Here is a 19572-nt window from a genome sequence, read left to right on the forward strand (position 1 = left end):
CGTGCGCGGTGCCGGCCACTATGCGTGCTGACGTCACCGAGGTATGTGCGCACTGAGGTCACGCGTCACTGGCAGTGGACAGTAAGTCGCTCTGTCAGAAGGGCCGGGAGTGGGCGGTGGGGGGAACACAGGAGCCCGCTGGAGCTGGGAGCGGGTGGTGGGGGGAGGTCGGGGGGGGGGGCGAGGGGAACACAGGAGCCCGCTGGAGCTGGAGCTGGGGCCGGGAGGGCTGAGGTGGATCGGAAGGAAGCCACATCCGGCCCCAATCGTTCCCCAAGGGCCGGGAGGCTGTGCGCAGGCGCAGTGGGTAGCAGCCACGGGCGCACAGCACGATCCCACCGATAGCGCGGGGCTGACGTCAGACCAGCGTCTAGGTCCAGCACTGTGGTGAGGTCCCCCATCCTAGGGGATCCCTCATTGGGGAAGAACCCTCGCATAGGGAGGTCCCTCACCCCAGGGGATCCTTCACAAGGGATGCCCCTCTTACATGGGAGATCCTTTGGAAAGGGATGTCTCTCACAGGTCCTTCAGGGATGGTATCTCTCACAGAGAAGTTCCCTCATGGGTGAATCCTCGTGGGGAGGGCCTTATGAAGATCTCTCATGGAGAGATCCCTCACCAGGGGATGTCTCTCATGGGGAGATCATTTACCCCAGGGGGAGATCCCTCCAAGCAATCTGTAACTGAGGGAGATGCCTTATGGGGGAGATCCTTCTCTGGGTGTATTCCACTCCCCCCCACCGTGTTGATTTTCCAGATCTGTAGCATGTTCAACTTGTTCTCCCAACCAGTTTGTGCATTCCCCCCCCCTCCCCCTGTGTTTGGGCACTACCCTCCATCTGTTCTGACTGTGTTTGGTTACTACCCTCCCCCCACCCCTGGCTGGAGTCTGCTACCAACCCCCCCCCCTCTCCTCTCCACCTTGTTTGGGCACTGGCCTCCTGTTCACCCTGAAATCTGATGGTGCAGAGTAAGCAGGAACCTCTATGACAGCAGAGATGCTGGGGTAAGTAACTCTAGTGTTCGTTGTTGTGGGTGGTGATGTAATGAGATCCACTCCTTTTTATCTCAGGTAACCGTTGGCTGGGTTGATGGAGCTCTGGTGGCTCCCTGTTGCTCTCTTTCTGTCAGTTTCTGCTGTGCCCATCGACAGGTCAAAGAAGACAGAAGAGAAGCAGATCAAACCAGAGTCACTGGTGGGTGTGGGATTGTATGTAACCGTGTGCTTTATGCAATGAATGGGAGTGCGATTCAGTGAACACTGTTTGAGTGTGGCAGGCTGTTTTTCTCATCAGTCCTCTTTCTTCATCACCTATCCCACAGCAGAGTTTTTACTGTATATACTTAATACCATGTAATAGTGAAACCCCCCCCCCCACCTTTTTTGGCTCAAAATAGACTTTTTGTATGACCTGTGCAAAAATCAGCCCACCCCATCTTTGGCCCTGACCACTTGCCTATCTGAGCTCCTGACCACTGGCCCATCCGAACTCCCGACGCTCTGACCGCTGACTTTCACCCGGTCCTGCCCATCGGAGCACCTGACACCTTGAACAACGCAGGAACTTCATGAGGTCAAGAGTTTGAACTGTGTAAATATCGATTTCCCCCCCCCACTTTTTGGTCTGAAAAGGTGGTCCAAAAATCGACGATTACTCGAGTATATACCATATATCGCCATTAGCTTTGATTCATTTTGCCATTAGGGCAGCACATTTGGCATAGCGCAACACTGTTTCAGCGCCATTGATTAGGACCGGGGTTCGAATCCCGCGCGATTTGTAAGGAATTTGTACATTCTCACCGTGTCTGCATGGGTTTTCCCTGGGGTCTCCAGTTTCCTCCGACTATTCGAAATGCACTGGGGTTTTTAGGTTAATTGGATATAATTGGGCAACACGGGGCCATGGGCTGAAATGGTCGGTTACCATGATGTATGTCTAAATAAATTAACATGCATCAAGAGGTCATTTGAAATAGCTAACATATCATTGGGATGAGGGAGGAGGTCAGATACTAATCCGATTGCAGAAACGTGCAAGCTCAATGCAGATGGGGCTTGAGGCTGGGATTGAATCCATGTCCTTGGAGCTGTCGGGCAGTATGCCTCTGTGGTGCCTCCAGGCCACTGACCAATGCTGAACCACAGCTGAATCTGGGCAGCATCTCTGCCTCCACAGATGCTGTCTGACCCGTTGAGTTCCTCCACAGTTGTTTTATGTTCAAAATAACCACAGCGCACAATTAGCATTGGGGTAGCAGGGCGCTATAACAGGGCCAGTGACTTTGGTTCAAATCCAGCGCTGTCTGTAAGGAGTTTGTACCTTCTCCCCGTGTCTGTGTGGGTTTTCCCTGGTTTCATTCCACCTTACAAAACCTCTGGGGTTGTTAATTTGGGTGTAATTGGGCTGTACGGTTTTAAATGGCCAGAATTGCTGTGGAGTAAATTTTTAAAAATCCTAAATATGTGTGTGTTTCAAGGGAAGGACCCATGATTATGATGTCACGTATCCATTCTGACAGTAAATCTGAATCTTGTTCCTAGTTTATGTTATTCTACAACTGGAAGACACAGGTTTAAGGCGAGAGGGATGAGCCTTAAGAGGGACCATGGAGGAACATTTTCACTCAGAGGGAAGTCTGTATCAGGAACAAGATGTTAGAGGAAACTTATGGAAGAGGATATACAATGATACATTGAAAAGATTTTTGGATAGGTTTATGGATAGGCAGAGCGTAGCAGGACTATGGACGAAATGAAGGCAAATGGCAAATTGCCCAGAATGCTAACTTGATTGGTATGGACAAGGTGAGCTGATGACTGAGTTGTAAAAGGCTGAACAATCACCTTATCTAAATTATTAGAGAAAAACAGTGAGAGATCAGATGAGCTGGGATTTTGCAGCAGTTTTCACTATAACCTCCCAAAAATTGCTGGAATCTGAGATTGGAAGGGAAAGGGGAACTTCAGAACATTACAATCATCAGGGATGTGATGGTGAGCAGTTGAAGCAGTCGGCTGACAGGTCTCTGGGTCCTGACCTCATCCAGGTGCCTTAATAAAAAGGTCTAGTTGACAGGATGGCTTTAATTCTTCAAAATTTCCAAGATTCATGAGAAGTTCCATTAGATTGGAAAATAACAATTGTGTGTCCTTAATTCTAAAGGTGGGGATGGATGGGAGGGGAGAGAAACAAGAAAAACAGTACACATTAGGCCAGTCAGTTTAGCATCTGTCATAGGGACTAATTTAAAAACAAATGTAGCAGAGGTCATGACAGGATACTTGAGGATCAAATCAACATGGTTTCTTTGAAGAAGCAGCAAGTACTCTGGATGAATGGGAACTAGTGGCTTTGCAAAGGGCATTTGTTGAGGTGCTATGTCAGCTTATTGCGATCTTGGTGTGGACCGAAATGGATAGAAGATTGGTTGGCTAACAAGAAACTATGCCTAAATGTGCCTTGTTCTGGTTGGCGCAAGTGGTGTGTTGCCAGGAACAGTGCTGAGGCCTCAAAATTTACAACTTATGTGAATAACTTGGAAGGAAGATACAAGTTACAATTGCAAAATTTTCTGATGAAGAAAGTTGTGAGGGGTCATTGGGAGGCTATAGAGCACACATGTCAAACTCTGGCCCGCGGGCCAATTATATTTGGCCCGCAAGATCATATCAAAAATGTATTAGAGGTGGCCCGCTGGCCGCCGCGCCAGTATAGCGCATGCACAGTAACCGCTGTGTCCCAGGGTGAGAGAGAGAGAGAGAAAAATCCTGGTCCTTGAAAAGTAGTGGTGGGTGGTTTTATAAACACGCTGTCGTGTCCCCCCGCCCACCCCCCACCGCAGCGCGGCCTGGCCGGTGTCAGGGGAAGCCAAGGCCACTTCCCAGCGCCCGGAACCCCAGTGGCACAGCGTTACTTGGAGCTGCAGATGGAGTCGGGACGCCGGAGGGAAGATTGGGGCTCCCCGCCGGGCGATGGGGGCGCTGGCCGCCCTGCGCCTTCCCACCTGACCAGCGGCGGGTGCCCGGAGTACAAGTGCCCAGAGTACAAGTGCCCGGAGTACAAGCGAGGCTGGTCGGGCAGGTAGGGTGGAACCCCCCCCCCGCCAATGTTGGGAGTGGCGTGGGCTGGATCGGGATTAGCCGCGCTCACCTGCTCCTCCACTGCTGACCAGGATCCCAGCGCGGTCCTGAGTGCGGAGACTGCCTTGGAAAGGTCCTGGGACACCGGCACGGAAAGAAGAGCAGGGTCCGTAGAACATTACAGATCAGAAACAGACCCTTTGGCCCTTTGACTCTACCTCGTGAAAACCCAACACTGGAGAAACTCAGCGGGTTAAACCGTATCCTTTATCCAGCAGAGAGGTACCTGACAATGTTTGGCCCTTGATCCCCCTCATCAATGTATGAGCGAAAGTCTGTAGTTCTCGTAAAAACACCAGAAGGGAGAAACTCAGCAGGTCAAAGGGGGTCCGGGAGAAACTCAGCAGGTCAAAGGGGGATCCGGGAGAAACTCAGCAGGTCAAAGGGGGGTCCGAGAGAAACTCAGCAGGTCAAGGGGGAGGGGTCCGGGAGAAACTCAGCAGGTCAAGGGGGGTCCGGCAGAAACTCAGCAGGTCAAGGGGGGTCCGGGAGAAACTCAGCAGGTCAAGGGGGGTCCGGCAGAAACTCAGGGGGGCCTGACCTCGCCAGGACCGTTGCCCACTCCCCCTCCCTGTCGCAGGCCGACCCGCGACTCACGGTGACGGGGCCGCTGATCCGCCGAGATGCTGCCCTGCAGCGAGAGCTGATGCCCCCGCACTGTCGTTGTCCAACCCGATCGCCCGCAAACCCCGCCCTCCCGCACACAGGCCTGAGTAAGTATTATGAACTTTAATCTCAGGATAAAATTATCTTCCAATAGTTTCATGTCACAGTGATAAATATATTCCTGGTTAAAAATGGTCCTGCACCTGGATACAAGCTCATTAGGCATAAAACTTGAAAAGTGTGTAAATCAAAGGATATCTGTACCAATGGAAAAAGGGCATGGCAAATAACCCTGCTAGAGTTCATGCCCACAATCAGTCACCCATTTGATTGTTTCAGGAATCACGTTATTCTCCCACATTCTCAATAGCCCTCAGATTTTACTATTGGACAGCACACTAGCAACATTTGACAAATCCTCTATAGAGAAATATTATTTATTGAATATTTTATTTCTCATTTGTTAATGCTTCTGGAAAGAGTTTATCCAAAATTATTATTAAACATTTATTTTAATAAGAAAAAGTTTAACATTACATATGTTGAAAGAAGAGAAAACATGCAGATGTTGTTGAAAATTTTCAATAAATATTTAGTTCGGCCCTCGACTTAATCCAAGTTTTTAATTTTGGCCCTCGGTGAATTTGAGTTTGACACCCCTGCTATAGAGGAATAGAAATAGGTGAAATGAGTGTGCAAATTCATTAATGGAGGTAAATGTGAAATTATCCACTTTGGCAGGAAAAGTAAAACGGGAAGCGATTCACTAATTGGCAAGAAGTTGTGGAGCTTGAGATACAGGAGGCATTGGGGTTGTGCTTGATTTGGAGAGCAGTAAATGCTTTTGTTTATTGGGAGGGAAATTGAATACTAAAACAGAGAGATTATATCTGTTATATAGGTCAAGGTGAGATCTCGCCTGGAAAATTGTTGTAGATTTCATATTTAAGGAAATGATGTTGAAGCATTGAAATAAGTCTAGGGAAAGTTTGTTCAACCTGCATCTGGAATGAATGGGTTTTATAAGGAAAAGTTAAACTCCTTAACTTCATGAAAAGACAGAACTGCCAGAGGAACTCAGCCCGTTTTGTAGCATCCAGAGGAGGTAAAGATATGTAACCAATGTTTTGGGCCTGAGCCTTCTTGCAGGGCGTACCTTAAGGAGGAGTTCAGGCCCGAAACATCAGTCATGTATATCTTTACCTCCTCTGGGTGCTGCGAGATTGGCTGAGTTCCTCCAGCATTTCTACATTTTGACTACAATCACATCTGTGGACTTTTGCTTTTCAACCCAACTTAGCCTTTTATCTGTTGGAATTCAGAGAGTAGTTGAAATGTAGAAGGGTCTTGACAGAGTGGAGTAAAGAGGATGTTTCTCCTTCTGGGAATCAAAAAAAAGGGGTCACTGTTTAAATACAGGGAGTTATCCACATATGTCCATTTTATTCTCTCAGGAGGCCATGAGTCTCCATCTCAAAGGTTCATTATTATCTGATTAATGTTAGGGTAGATTTTGATAGATCTTTGACAAGCAAGGGGTTGAAACGTTACTGGAATATAATTTTGGGTTACATTCAGATCAACCATGGATGCACGTACTCTGGTTCTCGAGGCTGCTGCTGGTCTTCCTGGGGATCAGAACACCCTAAAGTCCATTGAAGCCATGGCTGTACTTTGAGTAATGGTGTCTCCAGATATCATCCACAAACTGACAACATTTGCAAACTGCTGTAGGCCAGTCACTGTAGTTGAAGAACATGAACTGATTTCAGTAATAAAAGCTTTCATTAACCTCTGGCAGCCATATCATCTCAGGGGTAAGAATTGCACATTTCTGTTCCCTTTATGGAAGAATTGCTTTTGTGACCTAGCTTAGAGCTAAGTCATTGACATTTTGTTGAACCAGATTCCATCCGTTTCCCCTGTCGACAACTCTATAACCTTTGTCGACACATCAATAAGATCAGCCCTTTGATTTTCCTCATTTTTGGAAATTGCTTATTAAAACATTGCACCCTCAGTTCCAGAATCTTCCAGAAGCTCACCACTTTTCTCCTCATCTTGCATGCTGTCCTGTCATCATCTTGGATCAAATTGGGTGGTCTCACAGCAGCCCCAAGGACCTTAACCTGTTACAGTTTTGTCTATTGATTGACTTTTCTAATTCCTCCCATAATAGTCCTTCTCCCTTCACGTGATTTATTTTTATATATGTACTGCATATAATGAACATGATAAACAAAATGCTGCTCACAGAGTTTCCTACTTCTGATTATACCATTGCCTTTGACCTTGCTGCCTGATCTGATCTGGTGCAGGACACCGGATTGTATTATGATCGCTACCTCCGTGAAGTGATCGATGTCCTGGAGACCGACACCCACTTCCGTGAGAAGTTACAGACGGCCAATGTGGAAGATATTAAGGTCAGTGGGAGGGTCAAGTGGAGGGGAACTGGATGTGGGTGAAATTTTGGGTGCTCTGACCCTGGATCCAAGCTCTGATTTTAACACTGGCCCTGAGAGGGTAAGGATCAGGACCCAAGTCAAAGTGGGAAAGAGAATCTCAGGGAGAGTGGAGTTTGAGGTTCAGATATTGATAGATTCTTAATTAGTCAGAGCATCAAAGTTATGGGGAGAAAACCAGGCAGTGGGGCTGAATGGGAACATGAATCAGCTCATGATTAATGGCAGGACAAACTTGATGGGCTGAATTTCTGCTCCTATGTTGTGGTCTTGTGGGATAACAATTAAGGGTCTAGAGTAGTGTATGAAAAGGTTTGCTAAAGGAAAAAAAGGTGATTTGAGGGGGAGGGGGAAAGAACGAGAATCGCATCCAAAGGAATGTAGGTTCTGCAAAAGATGGTGAAATTGCAAACAGGGGCATTGTGCCTGGAGTTGTCAGTGAGTTGAGGTTGGATTGAGGCAGGTTGTTGGAATCTTGAATAGGAATTGGGGTAAATCTGTTCTAGGATATTGGGATAATACCCGAGGTCACGTCGTGGTGGTGCCCGAGGTCACGTCAGGGTGGTGCCTGAGGTCACGTCCTTGTGGGTAGGGCATTGGGTGAGTGGAGATTGGGAAGAGTGAAGAAATGGGGATTGGGGGAAATCAGTAGGCTGGGTGCTGGGTCTGATTGGGTGAGGAGGGTGTGGGCCGGCTCCCTGACTGGTGATTCCCTCGTCATTGAAGCCTTCCTTCTCCAGAGTGGAAAGCTGAGTACGGAGCTGGACTTTGTCAGCCACCACATCAGAACCAAGCTCGATGAGCTGAAGCGACAGGAGGTGTCCAGGCTGCGGATGCTGATCAAGGCAAAGATGGACGCTGAGCAGGGAGAGAGTAAGAACAAGTTGTTATCGCTCAACTGTTGTCAGGGTGGGGAGGGTCAAGGTGTGAATGCTGACTGTTTGAACCCACTGACTCCTTAAAGGGTGGAAATGTGATATGGTGCGAGATAACAACCTGAGTCTCAACGTGGACAAGTCAAGTTTATTGTCATCTGATTGTATAAGTACAACCCAACGAAACTGTGTTCTGCCCATGGTGCAACACACGCAGACACACAATCAGACATAACACACATACAGACAAACAATATATATTTTCAGGATAAATAAATAAATAAATATTGCTTTGTGAATATTCAAGTCTTGGAGGGTTAGTGTGAGCTTTTCCTTTGGTCGTTCAGCATTCTCACTGCCTGGGAAGAAGATGTTCCTCAGCCTGGCGGAGCTGGCGCTGATATTCTTGTATCTCCTTCCCAATAGGAACAGCTGAAAGATGCTGTGTGCAGGGTGGAAGGGCTCCTTGATGATTTTGCGTGTCCTCTTCAGATAATGATCCCAGTAGATCACGTCAGGGGGCGGGGGGGGAGGGTGGGGGTGGAGGGGTGGAGGGAGACTCCAGTGATGCTTTCTGCCACTCTTGTGGTCCTGTGGATTGACCTCCAATCCATTTCTCTGCAGCAGCCATACCACACTGTGATGCAACCGGTCAGGATGCTCTCGATAGAGCTCCTGTAGACTTGCCTGCTTCAGACAAAGGAGATGATCATGGATTTCGAGAGGACCAGGAATGACCACTACACATTAATAACTGTAGTGGAGAGAGTAGAGAGCACCAAGTTCCTTGGAGTTCACAACTAGTGACCTATCTCTTCAGTTGTCAGGAAAGCACAACAGCAACTTCACTTCCTGAGAAGACTGAAACGGGCAAGGCTACCAGCCACCATCAAGTCAGCTTTCTACATAAGCTCTATCAAGAGCGTCCTGGCTGGCTGCATCACAGTGTGGTAAGGTGGTTATGGAGAAATGGATCGGAGATCAATCCACAGGACTGTGAGATTGCCAGAGAGGATCACTGGAGTCTCCCGCCCCCCATCAACATGATCTACTGGGATTGTTGTCTGAAGAGGATGCACAAAATCATTGAGGTCCCCTTCCAACTTGCACACAGCATCTTTCAGCTGCTCCCATTGGGGAAGAGATACAGGAGGATCAGAGCCAACACCACCAGGCTGAGGAACGGCTACTTTTCATGGACAATGAGAATGCTGAATGACCAAAGGAACTGCTCACACTGACCCTCTCTCCTATTTACTGAACAATGTCTATTTAATTACTTTGATAGAGGTATATTTGTCCTGTGTATGTATTTGTATGTATGTGTGTGTTATATCTACTTGTGTGTCTGCCTGTCTTTCACTGAGATCCAGAGAACGCTGTTTCGTCAGGTTGTACTTGTGCAGTCGGATGATAATAAACTTGAACTTGGAAAACCATCAATTAGCAGTAAATCACAGAGCACAAATCTGTCGGCTTTGTGAAACTCTAACGAACTCCTCATTCTTTCTGCCTCATCCCACTGCTCCCCCGCCTCAGATGTGCAGATTGACCACCTGAACCTACTGAAGCAGATTGAACATCTGGATCCAAAGAATGCCCATTCCTTTGAGGCTCGAGACTTGGAGTTGTTGATCCAAGCGGTGGGTGAGCCCTCCGCCATGGGGAATCGGTGCAGCTGCGTCCTGTAGCCCTGTGTTTGGAGGGGAAGGTGACTACAGAGGAAGGGCAGAGGGTTTCTGGTGTTTGTGGGTTTATGGATGGGGCTAAGCAGTGACTGATGATGAACTGTGGTTTTTGCTTATCTGGGGAGGGTGGGGGCTTTGGCTGGGCAGGGACATGGGACACTATTCTTCCCTCTCTCCCCCCCACCCCCCCCCCCCCCCACCATGCAATAACACAAGGCACTGATCTGGTTCTGTAGGCCACCAGGGACCTGGAACACTATGACCAAGCCCACCATGAAGAGTTCAAACGGTATGAGATGTTGAAAGAGCACGAGAGGCGTGAGTACCTTAAATCTCTGGACGAGGAGAAGCGCAGAGACGCAGAGGTCCGATTCCAGCAGATGAAGCAGAAACACAAGGAACATCCAAAAGTGAATGTGCCGGTGAGGGCAGAGGGTACAGAATCATGTGGGATGGGATGGTATGGACTTTCATCTGAGTGGGAGAGGGGGAGGAGCATTCACACCGAACCTTGCTTTCTGATCGGGTGAGAAACACAAATGATTGCCAGCCTCTAATCTTGTATCCAAAGTACTGATTAATACACAGAATACCCACCACTCATGCAGACCAATCTTTTTACTCTGTTCAAATGCCCAGTCTCTCACTTGGGGTCCTTTCCATTCTTAGCTTATCTCTCCTGCCCTCCTGTCCTCGTCGACCTATGGTCCCCTGTCCGCAGCCACCCGTGGTCCCCTGTCCACGGCCACCCATGGTCCCCTGTCCAAGGACACCCGTGGTCCCTTGTCCGCGGCCACCTATCCATGTCTACCTCTATCCCTGTGCTCTTCCTTCCCACACCTTTTTATTCAGCCACCTGCCTGCTTTTTGTTCATACCTTGATGAGGGGTTTGAAATGAGGTGGTGGTGTTCACTGTCCTGACATTTGCTCTCACTTTAGGGAAGTCGGGACCAGCTGAAGGAGGTGTGGGAGGAAAGCGATGGGCTCGACCCCAATGAATTCAATCCAAGAACTTTCTTCAAGCTGCATGGTAAGTTTCATGGGCCTCCCTACCCTATCCCATCCTATCCCACTCCACCCTACCCCGCCCCAAAACATCCAACCACCCCCTGTGGCCAGGCCCTCTGACTTCCCTCTTTCTCTACCCCTGCTCCGTTATATAGTCTCCCATGATCATGGCATGACCCCTATTCCATTGTTATTGTTCTACTCCAACCTCATAGATCTAATTATGCCAGTGGTTCTTAACCTTTTAACCACTCACATACCTCCTTAAGTAATCCCTTACTAAGCACAGAGGATGCCATAGGTGCTCTGTGGTTAGTAAGGGATTACTTAAGATGGAATGTGAATGGAAAAAATGGTTGTGAACCACTGATCTATGCCCCCTCCCCCCACAAACCCCATCACCCTCTTTCACCAATTCAACACCCACCGTCCAGGATCTGTGTAGCTCTTCCCCGACCTCTCATATCACCTAAGATCCTTCTGTGACCCCTAACTCCATACTACCCAACGTAATGTTCACTAAGACCTTCCCCAGTGTCATTGTTCCTCCAACTACATCTGCCCCTCTCCCCCCATGACAGATCTCTGTTCATAAATCTCACTGAGCACTTCCTCAAACTGTTCCTTTTGCAGATACAAACAATGATGGTGTGTTGGATGAACAAGAGCTTGAAGCTCTGTTTACTAAAGAGGTGAGGGGCTGAACCTTTGATCTGTTGTCCAGGGATGGTGTGCATTGATTCTGGTGTCCTGAACAAGTTCACCAGTCGTGTGTGTTGGTGGCAGTGCATGTGATTGCTGAGAGCTGCACCCTGTCACAGTACATTGAGCTCACTGACTCCTGGGTGACACAGTCACTGTGTTGAGGCCTGTAAATAATGTTTAGTTGCTTTTGAGAGAGATTAAGACAGCCTCTCCTCACTATGCAAGCCTCCCCTCTCTTCCTCCCCCTGAGTCTTGTTTTCCTAATTACTATATATCCTGAAACTTATAAAATGTCATCTTAAAATCGAGTCATCCAATATGAAGGCTATAAAATTCTTCCCATTATGATGAAGTCACTGTCTTCCCGCTGGCTCCGGTGTCATCTCGCGTATGCCCCGTTAGTTATTTGCAAAGTCTCAGTGCTGCCATCCGCCCAGTCCGACTTGTATCGACTCTGTACAGGCTTTAAACAGCCTGTTACTGGAGCCAATGGTGGTTTATTTTAAAATATTCAAATAAAATGTAAACCTTTACAAGGTAATTTGATTTGGCTTTTAACACCATCAACTGGTCAGCGGTCAGTACCAGATTCAGGGTGAGGGGGAGTGGTGCGTGTTATACGAGCATTGCTCAAAACCAACATTTTATGTGGAAATTTTGGGGTTGTCCGATACAAAGTCGTCCTAGATAACGGCATTTTGGTGATTTTTATAGTCAGGTTGTCTCTGGCAAGGCCTGGGCTTCTTGACCTGCCCTAGTTGTCTGTGCACTGAGTGGCTCACTCAGCCATTTCAAAGGCATTAAAGAGTCACTGACATTGGGTGTGTGTGGAGTCACTGTAAAACCATCAAGCTTCTTCCTCAAGGACATTAACGAACCTAGTAGATTTTTGCAGCAGTCAAATAATTCTTAAGATCAAGGTTACAAATTTTTTTCCAAACTCCATAGAACACTGCTGCATAGAAAACAGGCAATTTGGCCCTTCTTGTCAGCACCGAAGACATACTGCTAGTCCCACTGACCTACACCCATTCCATAATCCTCCAGACCTCTCCCATCCATGTATCTATTTTTTAAACTTTGGAGTGACCCCGCATTTATTAAATGATTATTAACTAAATGTAAAATCCCCAGTTCCCATGAGGGTACTTGAACGCTCGATTGTTTGTCCTCTGGAGAACTGGCCTGGTTTTTTAACTGCTGTGGTACCATCATACCCCAGTGAATTGATGGCACCTTTCAGCTGGGTGATTTTCCAATTGGTAGACAAGCAACATCTCAGCACGGTTAGCAAGGCAACACGGGCAGCATGGTTAACACAATGTTATTACAGTGCCAGCGACCAGAGTTTGAATGCCGCGTTGTCTGTAAGGAGTTTGTACGTTTTTCTTGTGTCTGCGTGGGTTTTCCCTGGGTGCTCCAATTTCCTCCCACTGTTCAAAATGCACCAGAGTTGTAGGTCAATTGGATGTAATTGTGGGCAGCACGGGCCGAAAGGGTTGGTTACTGTGCTATATAACCATATAACCATTTACGGAGCGGAAACAGGCCATGTTGGCCTTTCGAGTCCGCTCCGGTTCACTGATTTTGTGCGCCCTCTTCATTGATTTCTTGTACTGCCTGGCATGAGGCCTGCAGTTCTTTGAGAGAGTTGGCTGCTTTCTCCAAAAAATTCATTCCTCAAGCTGGCACAATTTCTATTCTCTGGTATCTTTTTAATGTGTTAATTTTTTAAAAATAATTTAAATTTAAAAGATCTCCTGTCAGGCTGGTTGGGAATCGGTAAGGCACCAGTGATCTGGGGTTTCAGTTCATGGCCAGTCACAGAATATCCTCCTTGCTCGTTCTTGGAAGGTGTCAGGGGGGGGTATTAATTGTCATCTCAGTTGCTGTGAGAGTTGCATTAAGAGCCCTTTCGATTTTAATAAAACTATCTTTGCATCATCCACTCTCCACTCGGGCACATGAAGTTGGAGAAAGTTTATGATCCCAAAAACGAGGAGGATGACATGATGGAGATGGAAGAGGAGCGTCTGCGGATGAGGGAGCACGTGATGAATGAGGTGAGTAATTGCCTGGGTACAGAGAGAGCAGCCAAACTTGAAATGTGTATTTTCTGAGGGGTGTCTGTTTCATTTTTACTCAGAATAATGTTGCACTCAATTCCTTTGCTGAGGGTCATTGCTGCACAGCGCGAGTTGAATGAAATCAAAGTTGAACTGCAAACATCCTGCCTGTTACATCAGTTCTTCCTTAAGATTTATAAAAAGGAGAACACCATGGAGGCCCTTGAGTCTGTTCCACTATTCAGGAAGATTGAGGCATTCTGTGTGGCGCGGTTAACGCAACGTTATCAGGCGCCAGCGACCCGGTTCAAATCCTGCACTGTCTGTGAGGAGTTTGTACGTGTTCTCCATGTCTGAGTCCAGTTTCCTCCCACGTTTCAAAGTTGATGTAAAGAGTTGGTAGGTCACGGTCACATACATGGGTGTATTTGGGCAGCATTGACTCAAGGGCTGGAAGGGCCTGTTAGTGTGCTATATGTCTAAATTTTTTTAAAAAACTAAATGTCCCCGATTTCCAGTTTTGATTCCTATAATTCCCTCAGTCTGCACAAATTTATTCATCTCAGAGTTAAGTATAACAATTAGACATCCTCAGCTCTTGGATGTAAAATTTTCTCACCTCCTGAACACTGGGTAATAATTACTTCTCATCCCCTTCTTAAAAAGCTAGTGGTTCTAGCATCGTCAGCCAGCGGCAGTAGTCTGTTATCCTCCCCCCTCCCCCTCATTCCCTACACCTTTCCCCTCTCTTCTCACCCCTGTCCCCACACCCCTCTCTTCTCCCACAATTTCTCTCATTTCTTCCAACCCCCATGGGACATTTCTGTTTTAGAAGTAGTTCTTCCACCAGATGTCCCACAGGGTATTTGTGTTCTGACTGTGTTCTACCTTTAACTACCTGGAGTGGTGTCCCTAAAATGGACAGAGGAGCGAGCCATCATTCCTGACTGCATGATCTTTCTGCTGCTGACAATTTACTTGCTGGGCAGGTCGACACCAACAAGGATCGATTGGTGACTCTGGAGGAATTTCTGAAGTCAACAGAGAAGAAAGAGTTCCTGGAGCCAGAGGAATGGGAGGTCAGTGTCTGATTTGCGGGAGGGATGGCCGTGAGGTTGGCGATGTTGAGGTGGAAGGGCACCAGGTCGCTCGAGCAATGCAGAACGACGTGAGAGCATCTGCCTGGTAATCCTGTTTTGTGTAGAATTTGCCCAGTGCCCACCCATTTAATTCCCTGCCCCATTGCTGTGTTGACATGTCTATCCATGGTCTCATGCACTGCCAGGCTGAGGCAGCCCGCAAATTGGAGGAGCAACACCTCATCTTCCGTCTGGGCACTCTCTAACCGGATGGCTTTAACATAGACTTCTCCGGTTTCCATGGAACACTCCTACCACCCTTCTTCTTCCCCTGTCGCCTTTCCCCCCAAAGCGCTCTCTCTCTCTCCCCCATTTTCCCTCTGTCCTTTCACAAAGGCAAAATCAATTCTCTCCTTTTATCATATCCAATTAACACCTTTTGTCTGTTAGTCTGGACATCTTCCCCTCCCATTCTTCCCCCTTCCCCCTTTCTCTCTCGTCTTTAATTAAGACGTCTTCCTGTTTTTTGCTTATACCTTGAAAGAGGGCTTAGGCCTGAAACATCAGTGATGTCTTTACCTCCTTTGGTGCTGTGAGACCAGCTGAGTTCCTCCAGCATTTCTGTGTTTTTTCTGCTTTTTTTTAAACAATATTTGTTTTTATATACGTATATATGCATGGCATTTGTATCATGTGTCTGTATGTGTGCCTGCATGTTCTGCACTGAGGACCAGAGAGCGCTATTTTGTTGGGTTGTATGTGTACAATCAGATGATTATAAATGATGTAAATGAGCAGAGGAGGAGGAGGAGGGCAATGGCTGGTATAGGTTCAGGGCTGCACTGACTTGGCCCAGGCTGAGGATGATGGAGCTGGGATTGTGTGGGGAGAGAGGAGGATAATGCTGAACTGGACTGGGGGGATGTCGGGTGGGTGGGCTTTGAGAACACAAGCTCGTGTTCCCTGTCCACTGACCATCCTCCTGCATTCTCCCGGAGCAGACACTGGACGAGACCCAGATCTACACGGAGGAGGAGCTACGGCAGTATGAGCGCGAGCTGGCTGAGCAGGAGGCTGAGATTGCCCAAAGGGTGGAGCAGCTAAGGAGGGAACACGAGGACCTGCAGCGGAGGCAGAATGAACTGGACGCTCAGAAGAAAGAATATCAACAGGTTTGCTCAGTGGCCATCCGTTTCAGTTCCCTGCCCCATCCCCTTGATATTTCTGTCCACGATCTCGCGCACTGCCAGACTGAGACCACCCCCAAATTGGAGGAAGAAACCTCTTCCGTCTGGGCACCCTCCAACCGGATGGCATTAACATCGACTTTCCAGTTTTTAAATAATTCTCCCCCATCCCATAGCCTTCCCTCAGTTTTTTCTCTCTCCCCTTTTCCCACTGTCTCCTTTCTCAGAGCCAAAATCAATTTTCACCTTTCCTCTTATCACATCCAATTGACACCTTTTGGCTGTTGTTCTGAACACCACCCCCTGCCTGTCTTCAGTCTTCAATTTGCCTTCCTGTTCTTTGCTTATTCCTTGATGAAGGGTTCAGACCAAAACGCCGGTAATATATCTTTACCTCCTATGGATGCTATGAGACTGACAGAGTTCCTCCAACACCTCTGTGTGTGTTTAATGCTCAGTGGCTCACCAGCCCTGTGCTCATGTAGAATTTTGGAGTGAGAGGGGAAGGACGATGGCAGAAGGTAACAGCACTGTGTTCCAGCAACACTGCTTCAATCCTAACCCCCGTGCTGTCAGTGTGGAGTTTGATAGATTTCCCTCTAAGTGCTCTGATTTTTCTTTCCCATGTCCCAAAGGTGTGCAAGTTGGCAGGTTAATTGGTGGCTGTAAATTGCCTCTGGTGAGAAGGTAATTAGTAGAATAAGTGGGGGTTGTGGGAGGTAGGAGGAGAGGTTGATGAGAATGTGAGGGAATAATAATAGAAGCTTGATGGTCAGTGAAACAAGGGTCTAAGGGTCTATATCCCTAGAGGGACCATTGGAGAGTGTCTGTGATCCAAATACCCCCTTCCCTGGCCATGGGTCCTGAGACCAACACATATTTTCAAAAGGATTACTTCCTGAAAAACAATTCGGGATTCCAATAGACAACTTCAAGCTGAACATAAAGGTAATTTCAGATTTGCTGTATCATGTAGGAAGTTGGCAAAACGTTATATTAACTTTGATTGAATTTAGCCTATCTAATCGCATAATGATACTGAAACACTGCATTAGTTTGTCAGACCTAAAAATGTTTTGCCACTGATTTTCATTTGTACTCGGCATCTGATACCTCATGTGTCAGTGTCCAACAGTAGTCGGCCAGTATTGATGGATTCCAGTTACCCTGATACCACTTTTTCATGGTCGCAATGTCCTGGTGAAACCTTTCACCCGTGTTCCTCACTGGCGGCACCAAGATCAGCTGGGGAAAAGCCCAAGTGCAAATGCAGAAAATAAATTTTCAATGACATGTGGCACTTCTTGGTTTTGTAAGCTGGAAGTCGACTTAAAATATGACAGGAAATCACAAAAATAGGTAATATTGAACAATGCAGCAGAGAAACCGGTCCTTCGGCCCTGCTAGTCCATGTCGAACTATTATTTTCCCTAGTCCTACGTAAAAAAAAAATGTACGTGATATGAAATTTTAAAGGTTATTTTCATGATCAGCCCAAAATCCATAAAATACACCCAAAAGTCTCCAGGAAGCAAAATATTCAGTGCCTAGTGTTATTGCTACCATGGGAGCTGGCTCAGCCAATCAGGCCAGTTGAGAAAGGAACCATTTGTCCTTCTGTCGATCAATCACAGTGACCATCCAAAATCTCTGCAAATGAGGTGATGGTTGCTATATCACATACTCTGGATCTGATGCTTCCTCCCTGACTGCCTTCTCTTGTGACCCAGGCCCTACAGCAAATGGAGCAGAAGAAATCTCAGCAGAAGGGCCAAGCCCCTGCTCCTGGCCCTGGAGGAGAACTGAAATTCCATCCCCCTCAGGCAGCAACAGGTAAGGAGATCTGATGGAGAGGCAAGCCACCTCTAGGTGAGCAGGAAGCTGGGCTGGGTGATGGGTGCTGTTGGTATCCTTGTCGGTGACGTACAATGTGTTTACAATCTCCCAGGACTTTGCCTGTCCTGCAGTGTTGTGGCCTGGCCTGTTGATACTTTGGAGATGAAAACCTTGCTGCCAGAGGATTGACTTACAAGTTTGCAGATCCGTGGCCCTTGCCTGCTTTAGCCTACCATACAATCATTGATCGTTAAAAATGTCACCCCAAAACCAGGGTTGCCTTGTACACCAAGTGTAAAATCCAAACCTTAACAGTGAAGCTTCAGTACTTCCCACCCCGGGGTCCATCCATCCAGTCCGAATGCTGTCGACTCTGTTCAGGTTTTAAGTGGCCTGTTAAAGGAGCCGACAGTGGTTACTTTAAAATGTGATAATAAAATGTAAGCCTTTACTGGGTCATTTGCTTTTATGAAATTGTGAATTAGTATATTAAATGTGCCCAGCAGGATCACTCCACTGGTCATCGATAAGTGCCAGACTTGGGGTAGTCTTATATGGCAAGTATAACTCAAAACCTACATTTTAGGTGGAAATTCAGGGGGTCATCTTGTGCATGAGTTGTCTTTAGGCTGGTATATACAGTAATCATAACTAAAGTCTGGACCAATACAGTTGGCTGTTAACTGATATCTGAAGTGGCTTGGCCAACTATTTGGTTTATGGGTGGGGCAATAACCATCAATCCATTAACTGGAAAATGTTACATCCAAATGTTAAGTGTTGTAGGCAATGTTACACCTGTCAGCATCTGGTTATCTTAGAGGTGGATAGCACAGAGGATCATTTGGTCCAGAGTGTCTATGTCGGACCACCAGTTTCATTGCAAATACAGAGATTTGGTGCTCAATGCCATCAGCAGGAATGGGACTGAGCTCCAGTGACAAGGTTCTTCCCAATGTTGAGCCTTCCTGCTCTGCCAGTTGTGGTTTTATGTGAACTTGTTGTATCTCTGGGTCTTTCAGATGTCCGAGCTCCAGTCAATGAGCCAGCACAGGTGCAGCCAGAGGTGGAAAGGCTTGAGCATGCACCTGGCCACCAGGCTGACCAACCACGGCCACCTGGCCACCAGGCTGACCAACCAGCACCAGCTGCCCACGATCCAATGGAGAAGCAACCAGAGACAACAGCGTCACCATTGCAGTGATCTTGACTTTTGACTATCGTGTGAATCACTGTTCAAGACAGCAGGATCAGAGTCCGGTTAATCAGGGGTAATCATCCTATAAATCTGTGAGCCAGTTATGCAAAATATTTTACAGACAGTCCCTGAGTTGTACTCTTGTCTCCCCATCTCTTTAGTTTTGGATGTTGTTCTGCTTCCCTCTCCTGACTGGGAGTTTAACAAATGCTGCCTGCTGGTCACAGAAGGTTGAGAGATAACTCCTTGTTGTGTGCTGGGAAAAGGGGCGACAGTCAAGGATTTTCCTCATGGACCCAAGACCACATAGGAGGGCAAGCTAGTGTCAATGTTGTCCTTGACCACAAGGCTACAGTCTGATTCTGCTATGATGTCCAGTCCTTGCAGCAGCATACAGTGTAAGCAGTTGATTGGATCTAGTTTTGCTTCTTACCCATTGTCCTGGATGTGCTAAAATATTTCAGTGTGTTAGAATCTTCTGTGATACTGCAAAATAATTTAAAACCCGTGCACACAGCAATAACGAATGATGTAAATTAATGACGAAATTTCTGGCAAATGAACACTGTTCTGGTCACTTACAATCCTTGCCGAAAGGCAGTGAGGACAGAAAACGGCATCTGATTTTTTTTTAATGCAGTTTTTAAGCATTTGATTTAAGGTTGAGAATGGTTTTGATTAATGAGCATTTGTGAAATAAAGGGTGTGACTGGG

The 19572-nt window shown here is 47.2% G+C and overlaps 1 protein-coding gene across 1 annotated transcript; it reads left to right on the plus strand.

Moving 5' to 3' along the window:
- The first annotated feature begins 14 nt into the window (after positions 1 to 14).
- LOC138747842 (nucleobindin-2-like) lies at positions 15 to 19572 on the plus strand. The gene is made up of 13 exons (XM_069907417.1): positions 15 to 81; positions 1073 to 1196; positions 7069 to 7176; positions 7956 to 8088; positions 9630 to 9733; positions 10015 to 10200; positions 10719 to 10809; positions 11421 to 11479; positions 13463 to 13555; positions 14548 to 14637; positions 15639 to 15809; positions 17555 to 17657; positions 18683 to 19572. The coding sequence occupies exons 2-13, from the start codon at positions 1092 to 1094 to the stop codon at positions 18862 to 18864; spliced, it is 1425 nt and encodes a 474-aa protein (XP_069763518.1). The 5' UTR covers positions 15 to 81; positions 1073 to 1091; the 3' UTR covers positions 18865 to 19572.

Source organism: Narcine bancroftii, chromosome 13 (assembly GCF_036971445.1).
Source record: "Narcine bancroftii isolate sNarBan1 chromosome 13, sNarBan1.hap1, whole genome shotgun sequence".
In the NCBI taxonomy this organism is placed as follows: domain Eukaryota; kingdom Metazoa; phylum Chordata; class Chondrichthyes; order Torpediniformes; family Narcinidae; genus Narcine; species Narcine bancroftii.